We start from the raw sequence: 19237 nt of genomic DNA on the forward strand, positions 1-19237 counted from the left end.
CTTAGGGTCTCATTATAAACTTTAGAGTTTGCCACTGTGAAATGCCCCCTGGCCTCAAGGCACAGTTGTTCGCCTGCAGCCCAAGAAACTCTCTGGCTGAGGTCACTTCTCAGTGACCCACAAGTCACCTCCAAGTTTCCATTCTGCTCTGTGCTCTAACCTAAGGAAGAAACTCAAGAGTTTACAAAAGATAACCTGACAATCAAGTTTCCTCTACTGGAACACTTCATCTTTTAGGTACTTTCAAGGTTATTAGGTCCTGGCCCGAGGGGCAGAATCCGGTTCTCACCTTTCTTTTCTTTTCTTTTTGTTTCGTCTTCTATTTTCTTTTACAGTTAAAAAGCCCTATACAGTTATTTAAAGGCAGCATTTTAAAACTGGAGCAAGAAGCTGGAGCGTTTGTCTCAGTGCCCGGCCGACTTTCGGGCTCTGTATTGTAATACCACTCCAAGATTCGGCGGCTAACTCGGAACGAGACGCCGACCCTGGAATGGAAGGGAAGCAGAAAAGTCTCCGTAAAAGTTGGAGGATTCATTGCTGTTAATGCCAGCCAGTGATGTCTGCTATGTCAGAACGAACATTCGGCCAACCAAAACAAAATCAAGAAGCTTCATGCTTTTCTATTCCTCGCTGTCGTGCAATCGGCTAAGGGTGGTGTCTTGCAAATTGCAAGCCGGCGCACGCCGGGGCCCGAAGGACAGGGTGCGCCCGGGTGCGGCCCTGTCCCCGGCGCCCGGCGCGGTGGCGCGCACACCCCTTTTCTGCAGACTCACAGGTTTCCAGGCCCCGCCTCCTCTGGGCCCAGCCGATCCCTGCCGCCTTCGGGCCCAGAACCCAGCTGTCCAGAGCCCCGCGCCCTCCGTTCCCCGGGCCCCGGATCCCGCCCCGGGCCCTCTCAAAGCGCGGCGGGCAGCGGGGTCAGCAGCCGCTCCAGGTCCGCGCCGCGCAGCCTCGGGGTCCCGAGGGCGCAGGGAGGGGGGCGGGGCGGCCGGGCCGGGGGCGGGGCGGCGGCCGCAGCCGTGAGCCCGCCCCCCGCTCGTCCTCCGCCGGCCGGCTGGCGCGGCCATGGAGGTCTACATCCCGTCTTTTCGCTACGAGGAGAGTGACCTGGAGCGGGGATACACGGTAGGCGCGGGCCGCGGCCAGAGGGGGCCCCGGGGGCCGGGCCCGCGGCGGCTGAGCCCGGGAGGTGCCCCCCGCCGCCGCCGCCCCTGCGCAGGGGGTCCCCTCGCTCTCCTCCCCTCCCCTCCCCCGGCCCAGAGGGAGGGCTGCGCCCCGCGCGGTTGTCAAGGCAACGGGCACCCCCTCCCTGGCGCGGCGGCTGCGGGCGCCCGGGGTCCCCGGGTTCGGTCCCTTCCCCCTCCCAGCCCGGCTCCCGCTCTCGGAGCAGGAGCGCCTGGAGTCGAGTCTTCCGACGCGGCACTCGCCATTCTCCCCGCCACCCGCGCTCTCGAGCCCGGGATGGGCTGCATTCGTTTCTGGCACAGCTGCTCCCTTTGCCCAGACAGAAGTGGCTTCGCGGTGGGTTGATGTTGGCTTCCAAGTTCTGTAGGATTCATTCAGCTGAAAAATATGCTCATTTTTAAAAATCCTCATTCGTAGCTATTTATTAGCCTAAGTGAATACATGTATTGCTTTTAGATGGATTCCAAAGTTTTTTCTAGTTCTGCAGTGCCATGAAATGGCAAAATCAGGTACTTACTGAGCACATGTTCCATACTTGGGACTGTGATCACCGAGAAATGAGAAACAGGGACCCTGCTGGCAAGAGTGGAGGAGTGGGCGGGGAGAGCAGGCACCAGGGCCTGGGATCTTTGGGTAATAAGTTTAGTAAGTAAACTAGGTGGTTGATTTCCCAATGAATTTAGACATCTTCATCTAGACAGTCATTACTAGAGGGAGAAATACCTGAGGCTGGGTAGACCTCGGAAGAATTTATTTCCAGTTGTTAAAGAGCAGGTAGGCTTTGGAGAGCATTGCAGAGGGCAGCTTGAAAGGATTGTGATTTTATTCACTTCTAATTCACTCACTTACTAAACCCAGCTACATTAATTTGGCAAAGAAGCATTTTAACCTCTCTCGCCTCCTCTAAATGTTTTTGGATTTTGGTGACAGCCTATCTGGAACCTAGTGTTTTCATAGGGAGGATTAAATCACCCTTTCAAAGGAATTTTTAGAATTAAGAGTAGTGATTAAAAAAAAAATCCAGATTGTATGTGGGTTTTTAGAATTAAGTAGACAGCTGGGTTCAAGTGTCCCAAAACATGTACTCAGAGTGCCTTCCATCAGGCAGGAAACTGCAGCTGAGGGGGAGCTGACCTCAGTATAGTGGCCGTTATTTATATAAATAATCCTTTCCAATGAATTAACATTTGGTTAAATATTCTGTATCTTCCTTAAAAAAAAAAGTTGAACTTAAATCTGAACCTATTCAAGGCTTTTTCCTTAAACTTAATACCTTGGTTGTCTTTTGTTCTTCCAGTATCTCACCTCTCCCATAGGCATCAGCAGTCATGGAGGGCCTGCCATCTTGGGGGCATTCTTTCAGGATCTGAAGATAAAAAGGCTGCTTGTTAGGGGCCTTGGTCTTTAGAGAAAAGATGAAGGTGGTCTCAGCAGTCCATGCTAAAAGTTAATTACATCCCAAAATAAGTACTTTTAAATAAATCAAAATTAAGGCTCATTGGCCATTATTGATTTTCTTCTATTAGAGAATCTGTGTTTTCCCCCAAAGTTTTCGTATAGTTTTTTTATTATTTGTACACCAGGCGTGAGCCAGACTCCAGGTTGTGAATTAAACTGGTTTCGAAGGAGCCCTTTCCTTGGTAAACGTGGTAGTTTGAAGATTGCTTATGTGATGAGACTTTGTGTGATCTTTAAGAATTTACTTAAAAAAAAAATCTTAACTCATTTTAGATTGGTAACCATATTGTTAAGATACCTTCTGCAAGTGATTTTTTTTTCCTTTGTGAGTTTGCCAAGCAGCCAATTAGATACTTTGTTCCCTCTGAGCAACTATTTTTTAATTGTACAGCAGTTTATTCATTCAGCAAATATTAACTGAGTGCCTGATATATGTCTCTACTCTAGGTGATGGGAATATAGCAGTGAATAATATTTCATCTTGTAAAACAAAACCCCCCAGAATTAAAAAAATATACTCTCAATTTCCTAAATAAGAAAATGGTAAAATAATGTACACTTTAGTGTAAAAAGTTCCTTTTTACTTTAGTGATTATGTTTATATTTTAAATTGAAGAAATATTATATTGCATTCCAACAAATTCAGTGATAGGAATTTTAAAGTAGAAAAAGATAATTCTTCCTCCCTGTTTCTAGTCCCATGCCCTCAGAGGTAAAACCTAGAGGTGCTTTCTTAGAGACTTTTTCCCCTATGCTATGAAAACATGTTTTTTCTTTTTACGAATAAATGGCAAGATTTTACTGTAACGGTCATCCTACAACTTATGGATTTCTTTCTGTGTCAATATGGATAGGTCTGTCTCCTCCTTCTGACTTCCAGCAAAGGGATCTTCCACAGTAGGAATGTACTATAATTTGTTTTCCCAGATCTCTGTTGATGGCCATTGACATTTGCTCCTAATATTTAGCAACTATATCAAATGTTGAAATAAGACATCCCTGTACATGCTTTTTTATGCCTACCACTGGAATTTCTACTAGAAGTGGTACTTTCGGGCTTTGTAAAGTTTTTATAAATATTGCTCACTTGTTATTCAAAAAATTCATACAAAGTTATGTGCAATATACAAAGTTATTTACTTTTAAAGAGTGAATTTTTTCCTTTTTAACATTTAAACATTTACTGTGGGCCTGCACAGTGTCTGGTGGGGAATTGAAAGATGGAAGGATGTTGTTCCTGTCCTTCGGGATTCTCAGCCCATCCAGGAGGGGCAAGGGTGGGGAAGGATGAGGGTGCCCTGATGTCAGCTGGAGTCCTGAGGAAGGAGGGGGCGGTTCTGCTCTGCCTTAGGTTGATGTGCTGGGGGTGGGGATGGGGATGCTTAGGAATGCTGACTTTTGAAATCTGATTAGTTTTTTGCTGGGATTGTGAATTCTAGAAAGAGGAAGTACTGGGCAAAAGCTCATCTAGGCGTTTTAAACGCCTAGATTCACCCAAAAAAAGGCTGCTTCTAAATCATTTTAGTTTACAAAGAAGCAGGAGAGGATATTGTACCAAAATGCAGATGAACTCAAATATTACTTTGTAGAGTGGTTATTCTCTATCTGCCATGCTCCCCACCCTGACCCCTCCTTGTTTTTTTCTTTGATATCTTGTTTCCCTGCTAGACTGTAAGCTCCTTGAGGCTAGCACAGTGTCCATCTCCACTGCTGTACCCTAGTACAGGGCGTATCACAGAGTAAGAATTCATCACATGTCTGCTCAATAAATAATGACCGATTGAGTCTTCTAATAGGAGAGGAAAAGCAGAAGAGCAGTGATCCTGAAGCATGAAGCACCTCCGTGGGTTGGATGGGGGTCAGGGTGCAGACTGGAATTAGAGTAAGTAGCAGGGATTGTGCAGAGGGATTCCAAAGAGAGGTGGGGAGAGACCGCTCGCTAGCCTTCAGAGCTATGAGGGAGAATGGGCTCCAGCCTCAGACAGAGGGAAGTCACTGGAGAGTTTTAAGGAAGGAAGTAACATGATTAGCTTTGCATTTAGAGGGATGACCCTAGCGCATTAATCATTTAAGAGACTCTTGCAAAACAATCAGAAAGGCGAGGATGAGGGTCTGACTAAGGCAACTTGGAAAGGAAGGGGGATGATGACAGGAATCTCCTGGGCCTGGTGACTAGATGTGCAGCAGCAGGGTGACTTCCATGGAAGTGGTGCCAGTGACCAAATATGAGCTGAAGCAGGGGGACATTTCATTTGGGGACCTGTTGAGTTTTTCATGGCGGTTGAAGCTATTTGAATTTGGAGTTCAGAATATATAGAGGTCTGGGCTAAAAGTGTGGCTCTAGGAGGTCATTCAGCATAAAAGATGAAAAAGCATAAAAGTTGATGCTGTTCCCAGGAAGAGCCTGGGGAGTGAGGAAAGAGGGAGGACTGAAGGTCAGATCCGAGCACTGGCACGGGCAGAGAATTCTCCGCACGGCATCCAGAGGGAGAAGGAGACCCAGGGGTGTGAGGTGGGAAAGAGAAGGATTGGTAGATGCTTTACAAGAAGGAAAGGCTAGATGTGGCTGAGTGGTCTTATAAGGTGAGGATGGAGAAAAAGTCTGTTGGACGTGAGGATAAGCAGGTCCTGGGTGCCAGCACAGGCTGGTATAGATACATTATTGGTAAAAACAACAAAACTAGAATCACTACTTGGGTAACAACACAAAGTTTGAGTATATTAGATTTCATTTTTCATAGCTATAAAAATCAAAGCATTGAATTAGATGGTGTTTCAAGTCCATTTTAACTGTGTATATGTCTATGATTGACTGTGTTGTGCTTGTACAAATATACATGGTCGTAATATTGAGGTGTATGCAGGGATCATTATTGTTTTAATATTTTATGGATTAAAATACAAAAATAGAACAATATAATGAGCCACCATTTACCCATTACTTATGCTGAATATCTGACAATTTTTATTTCATTCACCCTCCAGTGCTTCCATTTCTTTTTTATTCTGAAATATTTTAAAAGCAAATCTAAGATATAATTTCACTGTGTCGACACAAATAATCCATAATCAATCTATAAATCAAAATTGGGGAGAGTTTATTATGAGCCAACCCTAAGGACCATATATCCCAGGAGAGTACCTTCATGAAGGAAGGAAGCACTCTAAAGAAGTGGGGTATACAGCACAGTTATATACTGTCTTGGAACAATGAGCATACATTACATAGGGTAGGAATGTCCCTTTTACAACAGTCACGAGATGCTTTGCTGGCAAAACAGGTCAGTAGTCACAAGGTGAGCACAGCAGGTTGGTAATTAATCCTTAGTTTTTAGGAAGAGATGCTTATCCTTAAGGGAATGCTGATATGGGGGAAGATCACGTCCCAATCTTTAAGGGCATCATTCTTGTCTTTGGGACATTGTAAATGTTTACAGCGGATGTTCAATGCATACTCAACAGGCCAGCGTCAGGCCCTTTTAGGAAAACAAGGTCAGGCCAAATTAGTTTTAAACCAAATGGCTTCCTCCTATACTCTAATATATCCTATTGCTTGTCATTTGTTCATCAACTGTAAATATTTCACAATGAATGTCTGACAGGTAAAGACTTGTTTGAAAATAGAACCAAAATGTAAATATTGCCGTAAAATTAGCAATACTTTAATATCATCCCAATTCTCAGTTGTTTTTAACGTAACCACAATGCAAATATTGCCTTGGAATTAACGATGATTTGCAGGAAGTATTACTATTGCCATTTTATATTTGTGAGAATGAGACTGAGAGGTTGAGTAAGGGGGCCTGGCCACCTGAGAGTGGCCCTCCTCTCTGTTTGCTTTCATCTTCAGAGTAGCTTCCACCTGGTGACAAATGGTAACAAGTTGCAGGTTAAAAAAGATTTTTTTTGGTATACTATGACATCCAGAGGAAGAGAGGGTGTTTCTTAGGAGTAAGGACACTTTTTTCCCAGAAGCTCTAAACAAATATGTCTCCCTTCATATCTCACCCCCAGTTGGTTTCTCAGCCAGTCCTGTTGCCAGGGGAACCCTGTGTGCCAATTGGCTGAGGCCATGGCTACCTGAATGAGTCACCATGGCAAGGATAGGTGAACCAGATGGAGTTAAAAGAGGGGGCATCTTTGGAGCTAGGAGTGAGGTCAGTCCATTCCTGCCACTAACCCTGTTGACCCCACAGTTGGAGAAAGTCAGAAGGACAGTGAGACCACAACAGTATCTTTCAGTCATCCATTATAAGCATCTATGATGAAGGAAGCCTTTGTGTAACCAGAACATAGCTGGCACAGTGCCTCACTCATGGTAAGCTCCCAGCATGGTCGCACATTGAATATGTGTCGAGTGATTAAATCAAGCATGTGTATGATGTTTTCCTTACCCTTAAGGACAAGAAACACAGTTTGAAAATATTCTTGAACTTTAACAAACAGAATGATACATTCACTTAAAAATCAAAAAAGGTACAAGAAGATTGAATTTTGCAAATATGGTGCTTAGAAATTTGGGGACAAAGTAAGTTTGTTTTCATTGACCTAGAAAAACATTTTAATCTTTTTTTTAGTAGTTTTTATTTTATAATTTTATCTGTTCTTTTTAAATAAAGTTTTAATTTTGAAATAATTTTAGATTTGCAGAAAAGTTGCAAAGTTAATACTGAGAGTTCCTATATACCCTTCTCCTAGTTTCCCTCATTGTTAACGTCATACATTACCATGGTAATGTCAAAACAAGGAAAGTAGCATTGGTACATGACTATTAACTAAGCTCCAGACTTTGTTTGGATTTCACCAGTTTTTCCACTAATGTCCCTTTTCTGTTCCAGGATCCAATCCAGGATACCATGTTACACTGAGTTTCATCTGCTCTGATGTGATGCTGTTAGTCATCCAAATTGTATTATACTGCGTCTCAAAAATAAGGCAGGCGTGTTATTAGAAGTGAACCTGTGCAGATCAAATCAAATGTTGATTATTTCAGATGCTTTGGGGATAATTTTTGCCATTTGGCAAAAGCCTATTTATAACATTCCACCAGTTTGTGACAGAAGCTGACACAGGCCAGCGGTGAAAGGTACAGGCTATGGACTCGTGCTATCTGCGTTCAAATCTTGCTTCCAGCATTTAGCCAGAAGGCTGACTTTGGGCAAGCTACTTAATCTCCCTGTGTCTTATCTTCCTCATCTGTGAAATAGGAGCATATGAGTACCTACTTTAGAAGGTGTTTTGAGGATTAAATGAGATAATCTTTACAACGTGCAAGGAATGGTGTCTCTAGCTACATTCGTGATTTATTCTTATTTCACGTAGGGACTGCCTTTATAAGTTCTTTAATGTGAATTAATAGTGTAAACAAAAGTCCAGGAGAAATATCTATGCTACGTGAAATAAACTCTTTGCAAATACTTTGAAGTACTTCAGAAGTAACAATTACATGTAACCAACTGGTATTCTTATTACAACGTTCAAACTGTGTGTTCAATTCAGGTTTAGTTTTCTAGCCTTATTTACTACATATCTTTTCTCCCCTTCAAGATCGTAAAGGCTAATATATTTACATAAATGGTTAGGATATGTTATAGAGAGAATAGAGATATGTGTTTACCCCCTTCTCCATCTCCCACTGCATCCCTCCAGAACAGGAGCTGGCAGGCTCAGACCTCGCATTCTCATACTGGTTTTCCCAGTACTTGTTCAAATTACTAATGGAATTTCCTGTTATCTTGCTATGTGTATGTCTTTTCTGCCTTAATTTTCAGTTGTTGTCTTGTTCTCGCTCCCTTTTAACAGTAACTGTTTATTATGGAAAATTTCACCATATGGAGCAGTGGAAAAAATAAGGACCCCTTTACTCAGCTTTAAAAAATGATAAACTCGCAGCCAATTTTGCTTCCTACTCTTTCCCTCTCTCCCTGCACATCCTCCCCCATTTCATTTTGAAGTGAATCTCAAACCTATCTGAATATTTCCAGTTTGTATGTCTAAAAAACAAAGATTCCCCTTTTAAAATATAATCCTAATATCATTATCAGACACTTAAAAATTAACAATAATTCATCAATATCATAAATATCAATCCATTTTTACATTTCCTTAATTTTCGCATGCATGTTCCTTTTCTTTTAATGCAGAGTGAATTGGGATTGAAACTAGGTCCATATACTGTGATTGCTTAAAATGTCTCCTCAGTCTTTTAATCTAAATGGATTAAATGGATCCATTTGATGGATTAAAGTTCTTTTTCCACTTCTCTCTCTTTTTTTTTTTCCTTTTACAGTTATTTTGTTGTATAAACCATGACAGTTGTCCCGTAGTTCCCCAGACTGGATTTTGCTGATTCCATCCTTGTGTCATTATTAACACATTCTTCTGGTCCTTACCTTGTAAAAAGGTAGAAGCTTGATCATTTTCAGATTTGATTTCTGATGCCGGAAGCCATTGAAGAACATTGCCTAGACCTATTAATTCATTAGTGGTTGCTAAGTACTGATATTCTAATTTTATCATTCTCGCTTCATTTATTGACTTGAATACATGTATAAAAAGAAACTTTGCCTCATAAATTAGTTACTCTGAGGTGTAGTTTTTATAGGAAAGACAGGATAAATGCCTGATTTTTTATTATTTATTTTTCAAAATAATGAGTTGTTTGCCTCCACAGATCACAAACTAAAGGTGATCACAGAGGCTTTCTTTAAAAAATTAGTATTGTTATGAATTTATGGATATTAGCATATTTAATTTAGTTGAATCCATTGCATTTGTCATTCTTATACACTTTTTGTCCCATCTTTTGCCATTTTCAAGTTTGGCCTTTTCAAGTTGGGTGCTGTGTCCTTGACACAACCTTAATAGTGTCAAAAAAAATAGTGTCAGAAGTTCCACAGCGTCTTTCAGTCAATCAGTATAACAAGATGTCAGTATAACAAGATATTCCTGGTACATGTTTTACCTTTCCCACCCCAGATCTGGAATTAGCTTTTTCTCTAAAGCTCCTTGGTTGCTTTTAGTGGGAAATGATATTTAGAGACCACTATCTGGGCACAAAGTGTATACATTGACACGGAGTTTGTGGAGGTTTCTAGTTCTTTTCAGGGGTCAAAGTTAGTATTTTTTTCTTAGTCTCTTCTATCTTCAACTGTCTTCCTTTCCCCACACTGAAAATCTCAGTACTTTAGATGCTGTGATTGATAGAATTTGAATATCATGATTAACAATTTATCTCACATTATATACATCAGTGTTTCTTTTTTTTGTGAGGAAGATTAGCCCTGAGCTAAGATCCATGCCAATCGTCCTGTTTTTGCTGAGGAAGATTAGCCCTGAGCTAACATCCGTGCCCATCTTGCTCTACTTTATGTGGGTTGCCTGCTACAGTGTGGCTTGATGAGTGGTACGTAGGTCCGCCCCCAGGGTCCAGGCCTGAGAACCCTGGGCTGCCAAAGCGGAGCTGATGAACTTAACCACTACGCCACAGCTGGCCCCCTACACATCAGTGTTTCTTATTTAAATACCAGTGCTACCATCAACAACATTGTTCCTGAATACAGCTTAAAACTTTTTTTGTTTTGCAAGTTCTTTTGTTCTTTGCTCTATCCCACTAGGAGCGTACAATCAAATGACTTTTAAAATCACTTGGATTGGTCCTTCTCTGCTTATAACATGGACTTGCTAACCAGTTTCATTTTATTTGGTATTCTTAGGGATTTTTTTAAAAAATTGATTTTGTTTTATACTTGTGTGAAGTATATACTGCATCAGGTTTCTCTGCTGAAATCTAGCTTCTGTTTATGTCCTCTTCACCCTATTTCCTTCCTCTCCCTTTGATGACCATTAAAAAAAAGTTATAGGGGCCGGCCCTGTCGCTGCGTAGCGGTTAAGTGCGCGCGCTCCGCTGCTGGCGGCCCGGGTTCGGATCCTGGGCGCGCGCACTGATGCACCACTTGTCAGGCCATGCTGTGGCAGCCTCCCCCATAAAGTGGAAGAAGATCAGCGTGGATGTTAGCTCAGGGTCAGTCTTCCTCAGCAAAAAGAGGAGGATTCGCATGGATGTTAGCTCAGGGCTGATCTTCCTCACAAAAACACACACACACACACACACACACACACACACACACAAAAAGTTATAGTTTATCTTTCCATTTAAAGAAATGTATAAACAAATACAAATATATTTGTACCTCCACTCCTTTTGTTAGATTAAACAGTAGTATATTAAAACGTTTTCTTCCACCTGCTTTTTTTTTTCTTTTTAACAACACATCCTGGAGATCACTACACAGAAGCATATACAGAGGTGCCACATTTCTTTTCTATAGCGCCATTGTTCTCCACTGTTGGCTGCAGTCACTAGCCTTGTACATATGTCTTTTTGTATTTTCGTCAGTGTATCTTTAGAATGGATTCCTAGCAGTGGGTTACTGGATCAAAAGGTAAATAAATGCATATGTAATTTTGCCAGATATTGTTAAATTCCCTTCCTTAAGGATTGTGCTATTTTGCATTCCCATAGCAGTTTATGAGAGCGTGTGTTTCCTTACAAGCTCACCAACTGAGTGTGTGTCAGGCTTTTGGATTTTTGCCAATGTGATAGGTGAGCAGCGATATCTCAGTGTGGATCTCAGGTAGTTTGCTGGCTAAATTCTGATGACTAGATTGGGCATATTTGGAATGTGCTGGTATCTCCTTCTAGATAGTTGCCATTGGAATGGGGTGAGTAGGTATTTGAAATATGCTATTGTCCTCTTCTCGTTGATTTTTATTAAAAAGGTAGATTACTCAGGTTTTCACTTTATAATTCTGATTCTAAGGAAGAACCAATATGTGAATTGAGTCTTACCAGCTGCCTTTCCCTAGTTCTTTGAATTTAGATGAATTTAGGAATTTAGAAATTATTTTAGAAACTGTAGATGTCTCTCTCTTCTATACCCTCACCCCTCTCTCTAGCTTGCTGGTGGAAACTCATCTTATTGTCAAGATAACATAAAACAGGTAAAACAAAAATTCATTCTTGTGATTATATATTATGTGCCTGCCCTCTCCTAGGCATTGTGCTGGTATTGTGGGTGCAGGAGTAGCTGACATGAAAGCTTGTTCTACAAGGATGAGTGAAAGTTTGGCAGTTTGAGAAAGAGAAGACGATCATTTCAGATTCAGGGAACGGCATGGCGAAGGGTAAGAATCTTAGTATGGATAGTTGATAAGAAGGGGTAGGTGGTGGGCGTGGGACTGGAGTTTGAAGGTTAGGTTGAGTGGTTTAGTGGAACTGTAGATACCCAGACAACATTTTGTCCTGGAAGCAGCTGCAAGTGATGAGAGTAGTTACTTGTTTGTTTTTAAGAGGAGAGAGACATCATAGGTACAAATGACCAAAGATATATGAAAAGATAGTCAGTCTCACTAGTAATTAAGGAAAAACAAAGTTGAAAACAAGGTTTGTGGTTTTTTTTTTAATTTAATAGGCAAAATGAAAAAGATTAATAAAAACCAATACTGATGAGAATGGAAGTGAAGGGAGACAGGTTCTCTAACCCACTGTGGGTAAGACTGTAACTTGGAAGATCTTTTTTGGAGGTCAATGTAGCAATATTTATTAAATAAACTATTTATATACCCTTTGACCCAACCTTCCCACTTTTTGGTCTGTATCCACAAATGCACAAGGATGGATATACACATAAAGTTATTCATTGTAGCATTGTTTATAATATCAAGAGAAAATGGAAACAAATCATTCACTTATTTAACAAATGTTTGTTGACCACCTACTAAGTGGCAGGCACTAATCTGCCCATTGAGGATACAGCAGTGAACGAAACAGTCAAAAGTCTCTCCCCTCAAAGAGAGTCAGTCAAAAGTCTCCTCTAGGAGCTTACATTCTAGTTGCGTGGGTGAAGGGGCAGAAATAAACATGATAATTAAATTACATACAGTATTTTAGATAGTGATAAGTGCTACCAAGTAAAATAAACAAGGGAAGGGAGATAAAGAGTGCTGGGGGGATCATCAGAGAAGCCCTCACTGGGAAATGACATTAGAACTGAGACCTGAGGGAAGTGAGGAGGTGAATTATGAGGTTATCTAGGGGAAGAGTGTTCAGGCAGAGGGAAGAGCATGTGCAAAGGCCATGAGATGGAACTGTGCCCACTGTGTTTTAGATATAGAAAGGAGTCCAGTGGGGTTGAACTGGAGTCAGAGAATAGAGGATAGTAGGAGATGAGGTCATATAAGTATGGTGGGGGGATAGTATGAGGTTGAGTGGTGGGTGGGGAGGGCTTGGCCACTAGGCCTGGGATGGAATGATGAGGCTTTTAGTCTGAGAGAGAGAAAGCAGAGGAGTGATGTGATTCAGTCAGTATTTATTGCTCACCAACCATGTGTGAGGCACTCTTCTAGATGCTGAGGACACAGTAGCAAAGAAAACAGATGGAAATCTCTGCCTTTACTTGTTGGCTACATGAATTGTGTTTTAAGAAGATCAGTTTCATTTTGGAGTGGAGAATAGACTATAGGATGCTTGGGTGTAGGCAGCGAGCTCAGTTGGGAAGCTATTGTGGTATCCCAGGTAAAAGATGATGATGGCTTAGAAAAGTTTTGTAGGTAGAGTGGTGGAAGATGGTTGGATTCTGGATAGATTTTGATGATGAGACCAATCAGATTCACTGGTGGATTGGATTTGGAGTGTGAGAAAAAATGAGGAACAGGATGACTCCAAGGTTTTTAGCTTGAGCAAATGGAGGAATGGTGGCACTGTTTACTGAAATGTGGAAGAATTGGGCCAGAGCAGATTTTGGGAGTGAAGGGGAGGAAGACTATCCTCTACCCACTCTGGGTCCTTTCTGGCTGGGGTACGAATAAATTGACATGAGACAGAATGACAGGAGAAAATCAAGCAAAGATTTATAACATGTATACATGGGAGAGACCCAGAAAAGCTGAGTAACTCGACAAATGGCGGAGGTTCTCATCTTAAATAGCATATTCAGGTAAAGACAAAAGAGGATGTTGGGGGTGGGAGAGTCAGCTATGGGAGATAACCAGAAAAGCACAGTAAATAAGAGTATGCAGATTTAAGTCCTTGCCTTCTGCATTGATAAGAGTTTCTAGAGATAAGGTCATCCCCCGCTTTTCCCAGTACAGAGAGGGAGATACTTTTACAAATGGAGATTTGCCTTACAAATGTACATGTTTCTTATGAAGGGTAACTTTTACTTTTATTTGGTTTTCAGAGCTTTGATAAGAAAGCTTAGCAAAGACCCTCCCAGTCTGTCCATACCCAGAGTTATCTATGGTGACAGGCCTTCTATCTTAAACTCTTATAGGCAGTTAGTTGGGGGGGAAGGTCAAAGTTTCTTTCAGAGAAAATAATCAAGGTAAAGAGACATATTTTGAGGTGGCCAATTCTGACCTCCTACAGGGGAAAGATCAGAAGTCCTATTTTTTGGACATGCTTAATTTGAAATGTTTGACAAAATATCTTGGTGTCCTGTGGCCCAAACTGACACATAAAATTAACGATCACAAATCCACCTCTTGTCAACTTGGCACTCATACACATCTCCTTTTAACCCTACTTAAAGTCCAAATAAAGACAATAATAAGGTCATAATTCTGCCTGACATGATACAACTATCCTACATACAACTGAAAATGCACTAACCCCTTCCCCAGAAGAGGAGGTAAAATCCTTAAGTCATGTCCGTTTTTCTCCTTGATATTATGTAACTTAAATACTATGATATGAAGTTAACAAAACTTAAATAACTATGATATAAAGTCAGTACATCTTATGTTACATGATAAGGGGATAAGAAAGGGAAGAAAACAAATATATTTGCTTTATGTATATTAATATATGTATATACATATATGTACACACAAGTAAGGAGGAGGAAATATTCATGACAGTTACAGTTCTCATTTCTATAACTAGTCATGTGGTTGTAGCTGGTATTTATAACTACCTTCTTTCACTACCCACTCCATATTCCCTTTGCCTTCAACAAGCACTTCAGCTGGTCCTGGTTCTTTACCTGGTGTGGTGACCCAAACCTTCATTCCTGAAGAGTCTGAGACATTAGTAGTCCTGCTTGAATTGGATTGTTGTAGTTTTCCATTGACTTTAATCACAGGGCATCATAATTTTAAGAGATACTCTAAGGGATCTCTTATATTCCAGATATTCTCTTTCTTACCTCCATTGTGGAGTAGTAGTCCAATTTCCCCTTGGTAGTCAGGATTAATCACCACAGCCGGCATGGTAACTCTCTATGCCTGTTGATTCAGAGATATGAGGAGCTCAAAGTGGCCCGGTGCAGTCTTAACTTTCAGTTCAATGGAATCGTTGTTGTATCTCCTGATGGAAACATTCTTCCCTTTGGAACTGAGACATCTAGGCCAGCAGAGCATAAAGTCATGAGGATGTTACCAAACCAGACTCGTTTTGCCTGCTGCACGGTATGCCAATCACTGAGACAAGTTTGTAGCAGAGAAGGAGTTTATTCACAAGATGCCAAGCGAGGAGAGGGAAGAACAAGTCTCAAATCTGCCTCCCTGAAAATGAAGATTAGGGATATTTATGGGATAAAGGGGCAGAGTGGTCTGAAGTATGGGGATAGATGATTAGAGATAAGGATAAGTAAGGTAATAGATGATCTGCACAACTGTAGTCAAGCTTCATGGTTCTTCATAGGACATGTGTTCACAAAATGATGGTATTAGCAGGATCTGAGGGTGGAGTTTTCAGCCCTCTGACATCAAAGTGTCGTCTATTGGCCCAGTTGGTAAGTCAGTGGTCTTAACTGTCCTGACCTAGACAAAGAGTCAACTCTCAGTTCCTGAAAAACAACTTAAGCAGCCCCCGTTACCATGGTGACCCAAGCTTCAGAGATGTTATCTATAGGGTGGGCTTTAGTAATGCATTATCTAACCACTTTTGCTAACACACAACTAACTGAGTATACTTAAAGCAAGTTGGCCCCCAGTTTCAGGAACAGAAAGCAAAAATTTTGCCAGTGGGTCACTAGGGGTAATAGTGAGTGGTGTCACTTCCATTTCCAATGCTTGATTCCTGGATCCGTGAATCCTGGCTGTGGGAGAAATCAGCACATATTGGATGCTGATTCAGAGCATATACAGTCCGCTAGAGAACCTTGTCCCAGCCCTGCAGGTATTGCCACATAGCTGGCACTGTAACTCAGTCTGCAAAAGGCCGTTCCACCATTCTGTTAAGCCAGCTGCTTCAGGATGGTAGGGAACAGGGTAAGACTGTGAATTCCACGATCATGGGCGCATTGCATCACTTCATTTTCTGTGAAGTGAGTTCCTTAATCAGAAGCAATGCTGTGTGGAATGCCACAACAGTGGATAAGGTATTCCATAAGTCCATGGATGGTAATTGTGGCAAAAGCATTGCATGCAAGGAAGGCATATCTGTATCCAGAGTGTCTATCCCAGTAAGAACAAAACACTGCCCCTTCCGTGATGGAAGCGGTCCAGTGTAATCAACCTGCCACCAGGTAGCAGGCCGATCACCCTGGGCAATGGTGCCATATCGAGGGCTCAGTGTTAGTCTCTGCTGCTGGCAGGTTGGGCACTCAGCAGTGGCTGTAGTCAGGTCAGCCTTGGTGAGTGGAAGTCCATGTTGCTGAACTGATGCATAACCTCCATCCTTGCCACATGGCCACTTTGTTCATGAGTCCATTGGGCAATGACAGCGGTGGCTGGGAAAAGAGGCCAACTGGTATCCCCAGAGCTGGTCATCCTATTCACTTGATTATTAAAATCCTCCTCTGCTGAGGTCGTGAGCATTCATATGGGACACAAATTTCTTCATGTTTTTTGCCTATTCAGAGAGGTCTATCCACATAACCTCTTCCTCAAATTTCCTTGTCACCAATTTTCCAATCATGTGCCTTCCAACTCCCTGACCATCCAGCCAAACCATCAGTCACAGCCCATGAGTTGGTGTATAATAGCGTATCTGGCCATTCCTCCTTCCAAGCAAAGTGAACAATCAGGTGCACTGCTCAAAACTCTCCCCGTAGGGAGGATCTCACTTCACCACTATCCTTTGGGGATGTCCCAGGAAAGGCGCTATAGTGCTGCAGATGTCCACTTTTGGGCAGTGCCTGCATATGGTGCAGAACCATCTGTAAACCAGGCTCAAATCTTTTCTTCCTATCAGCTGATCACAGAGAACTGCCCACGAAGCCATAGGTGCAGGCTGGGAGAGAGAAGGTAGTGTAGCAGGAGTGGGAACCATGGGCATTTGGGCCACTTCTTCAAGTAGCTTACTTGTGTCTTCAGGGCCTGCTTGGGCCTGATCATGTATATACCACTTCCATTTGATGATGGAGTGTTGGTCTGCACACCCAACTTTATAGCTTGGTGAGTCAAATAGCACCCAGTTCATGATGGACAGCTTAGGTTGCATGGTAACTTGGCCCATGGTTAAGTGTTTGGTCTCTACTAAGGCCCGGTAGCAGGCCACGAGCTGTTTCTCAAAAGGGAAGTAGCTATCCACAGAGGATGGCAGGGCTTTGCTCCGCAATCATAAGGACCTGCACTGTGATTCACCTGTGGGGCCTGCCAAAGGCTCCAAACAACGTCTCTCTCTGCTACTGCCACTTCAAGTACCATTGGATCTGCTGGATCTTAATGGCCCAAGTGGCAAAGCAGCTTGCACAGCAGCTTGGACCTGTTGCAGAGCCTTCGTTGTTCTGGGCCCCACTCAAAACTAGCAGCTTTTGAGGTCACTTGGTGAAGGGCTGGAGTAACACACCTGGAATATGTTGCCTACAAAATCCACAGAGGCCCATTGCATTATGGAGGGCAATCTGCTTTACTCAGTCTACGGATTTACATATTAATCTCATCCAAAACAGCCTCACAGAAACACCCAGAATGTTTGACCAAATATCTGGGCACCCCATGGTAAAATTAACCATCGCACTTCCTTCTAAAAGTGAAATATACACTTCATTCATAAATAAACATTGTAGTGTTTTTCTCCCTTTTATTTTAGTTAGATGAACATAACATGAGAAAATAAGCATTTATACTTTATTATCTGATATTTATTTTGAACTATGTCTAATCCTTTCTGCAGTTGGAAGGTTTCTTCTTCAGATGCACACCTACGGGAAGTTTGCATCTCCATTTTTTAAAAGTGATTGTAGTGCAGGGAATAAAAGTTTATAGAAAAGGTCTGTTTTCCTTGTTTATTATTAGTGAACAATTAGATCTCATTGTCAGTAAAAATTGATGGCTGCAGCTTCCAAACTATTGAGCCTGTGCTAATAAATGCAACAGTTGTTCATAATTTGGTGGTAAATGACCTTTAAATGTAGATGTTTACGGAGGCTGTCCTTGGGGAACAATTTAACTTCCAAATGACACCCATGAGTACTTGTTATCATTTAAATATGCTTCCTTTTGTCAATAACAGAATAACAAATACTGGTTAGATTTCTAATGTTGATTCAGATACCAGGAAACCTGCTGAATAAATTAGTGTACATTTGATTTATATTGACCAAAATTTTTTACATTGCTGTGTTACAGGTCAAGGTGACATGCATTTAAATGCGCTGTAGAGCAGAGGTCATGCTTGACTGACATGAATGCTTACACTGTTTTTAATTAACTTTTAAATATTATCCTAAAATTCCTTCTCAAGTACCAATGATTAGGAAAAGGATTGAAATGAACTTAGGACATTAGTGGAGACCTTATTTTAAAAGTCAATAATCTGGATCTTTCCCATAAAAATTATTGGAGTAAATTATTGCTACATTTTATCTTATAATTTGTATGGAAATCATATCTGCATTTTCCGTCATAGCCTCTGAATTCATTGTCTATGGGTTTTCCATTGATAGTTTTGCAGAAATAATCTGAGATAGCAGTGAAAAAAGCAAAATAATGAACAATGTCTTACCTAGTACAGAAAGTACTTTATCAAGCAAATGCATTTTCTTATTGCTGTGAACTTTTTCATTGATGTTGTTGTTGTGTGTATGTGGAAGGAGGATGGTTTGCAGGGTGAAGATATGGATTAAATTTGTCAGCCATTCATTAGTGGTCCAGAGTAATAAGTTGTAGGGAAGCTTTAATCAACACCTGATTTGCCCTTTGAAAGAGTATCTTCACAATGCATACTGCTGCTTTTGCATATTAAAATTGTTGGAGATGGGCCGGCCCGTGGCTTAGCAGTTAAGTGTGCACGCTCCGCTGCTGGCGGCCAGGGTTCCGGTCCCGGGCGCGCACCGACGCACCGCTTCTCTGGCCATGCTGAGGCCGCGTCCCATATACAGCAACTAGAAGGATGTGCAGCTATGACATACAACTATCTACTGGGGCTTTGGGGGAAAAATAAATAAATAAAATTATTTTTAAAAAAATTGTTGGAGAAAAAGCATTTTGCTTTCAGGGTAGAATTTTTCTCATGTATGCCCCATGTAAGAAGCTTTCAGAGGTTTAGAACTGAAACGTACAAAGGTTTTTATTCTTCACAACCGTGAAGATCTTTGTTATTAATCAAAAAGTGTGCTTTGGGAATTCGGGATAACCTTCTGATCTT

At 41.7% G+C, this 19237-nt stretch overlaps 1 protein-coding gene across 3 annotated transcripts in view; it reads left to right on the forward strand.

Moving 5' to 3' along the window:
- Positions 1–1025: 1025 nt before the first annotated feature.
- SNX24 (sorting nexin 24) overlaps positions 1026–19237 on the forward strand; it is a 139559-nt gene continuing 121347 nt past the window's right edge. For 2 of the 3 annotated variants that reach the window (XM_058539320.1, XM_058539311.1), the window contains exons 1-2: positions 1078–1125; positions 11701–11829. Coding sequence is in view for 1 of the 3 variants with exons in the window: in XM_058539302.1 (XP_058395285.1) it covers positions 1066–1125 (60 nt within the window). In the remaining 2 variants the exon portion in view is untranslated. Of the gene's footprint in view, positions 1126–11700; positions 11830–19237 lie in introns of all 3 variants that reach the window. The other variant, XM_058539302.1, reaches the window with a different exon arrangement.

This window comes from Diceros bicornis, chromosome 1, assembly GCF_020826845.1.
Source record: "Diceros bicornis minor isolate mBicDic1 chromosome 1, mDicBic1.mat.cur, whole genome shotgun sequence".
NCBI classification, from domain to species: domain Eukaryota; kingdom Metazoa; phylum Chordata; class Mammalia; order Perissodactyla; family Rhinocerotidae; genus Diceros; species Diceros bicornis.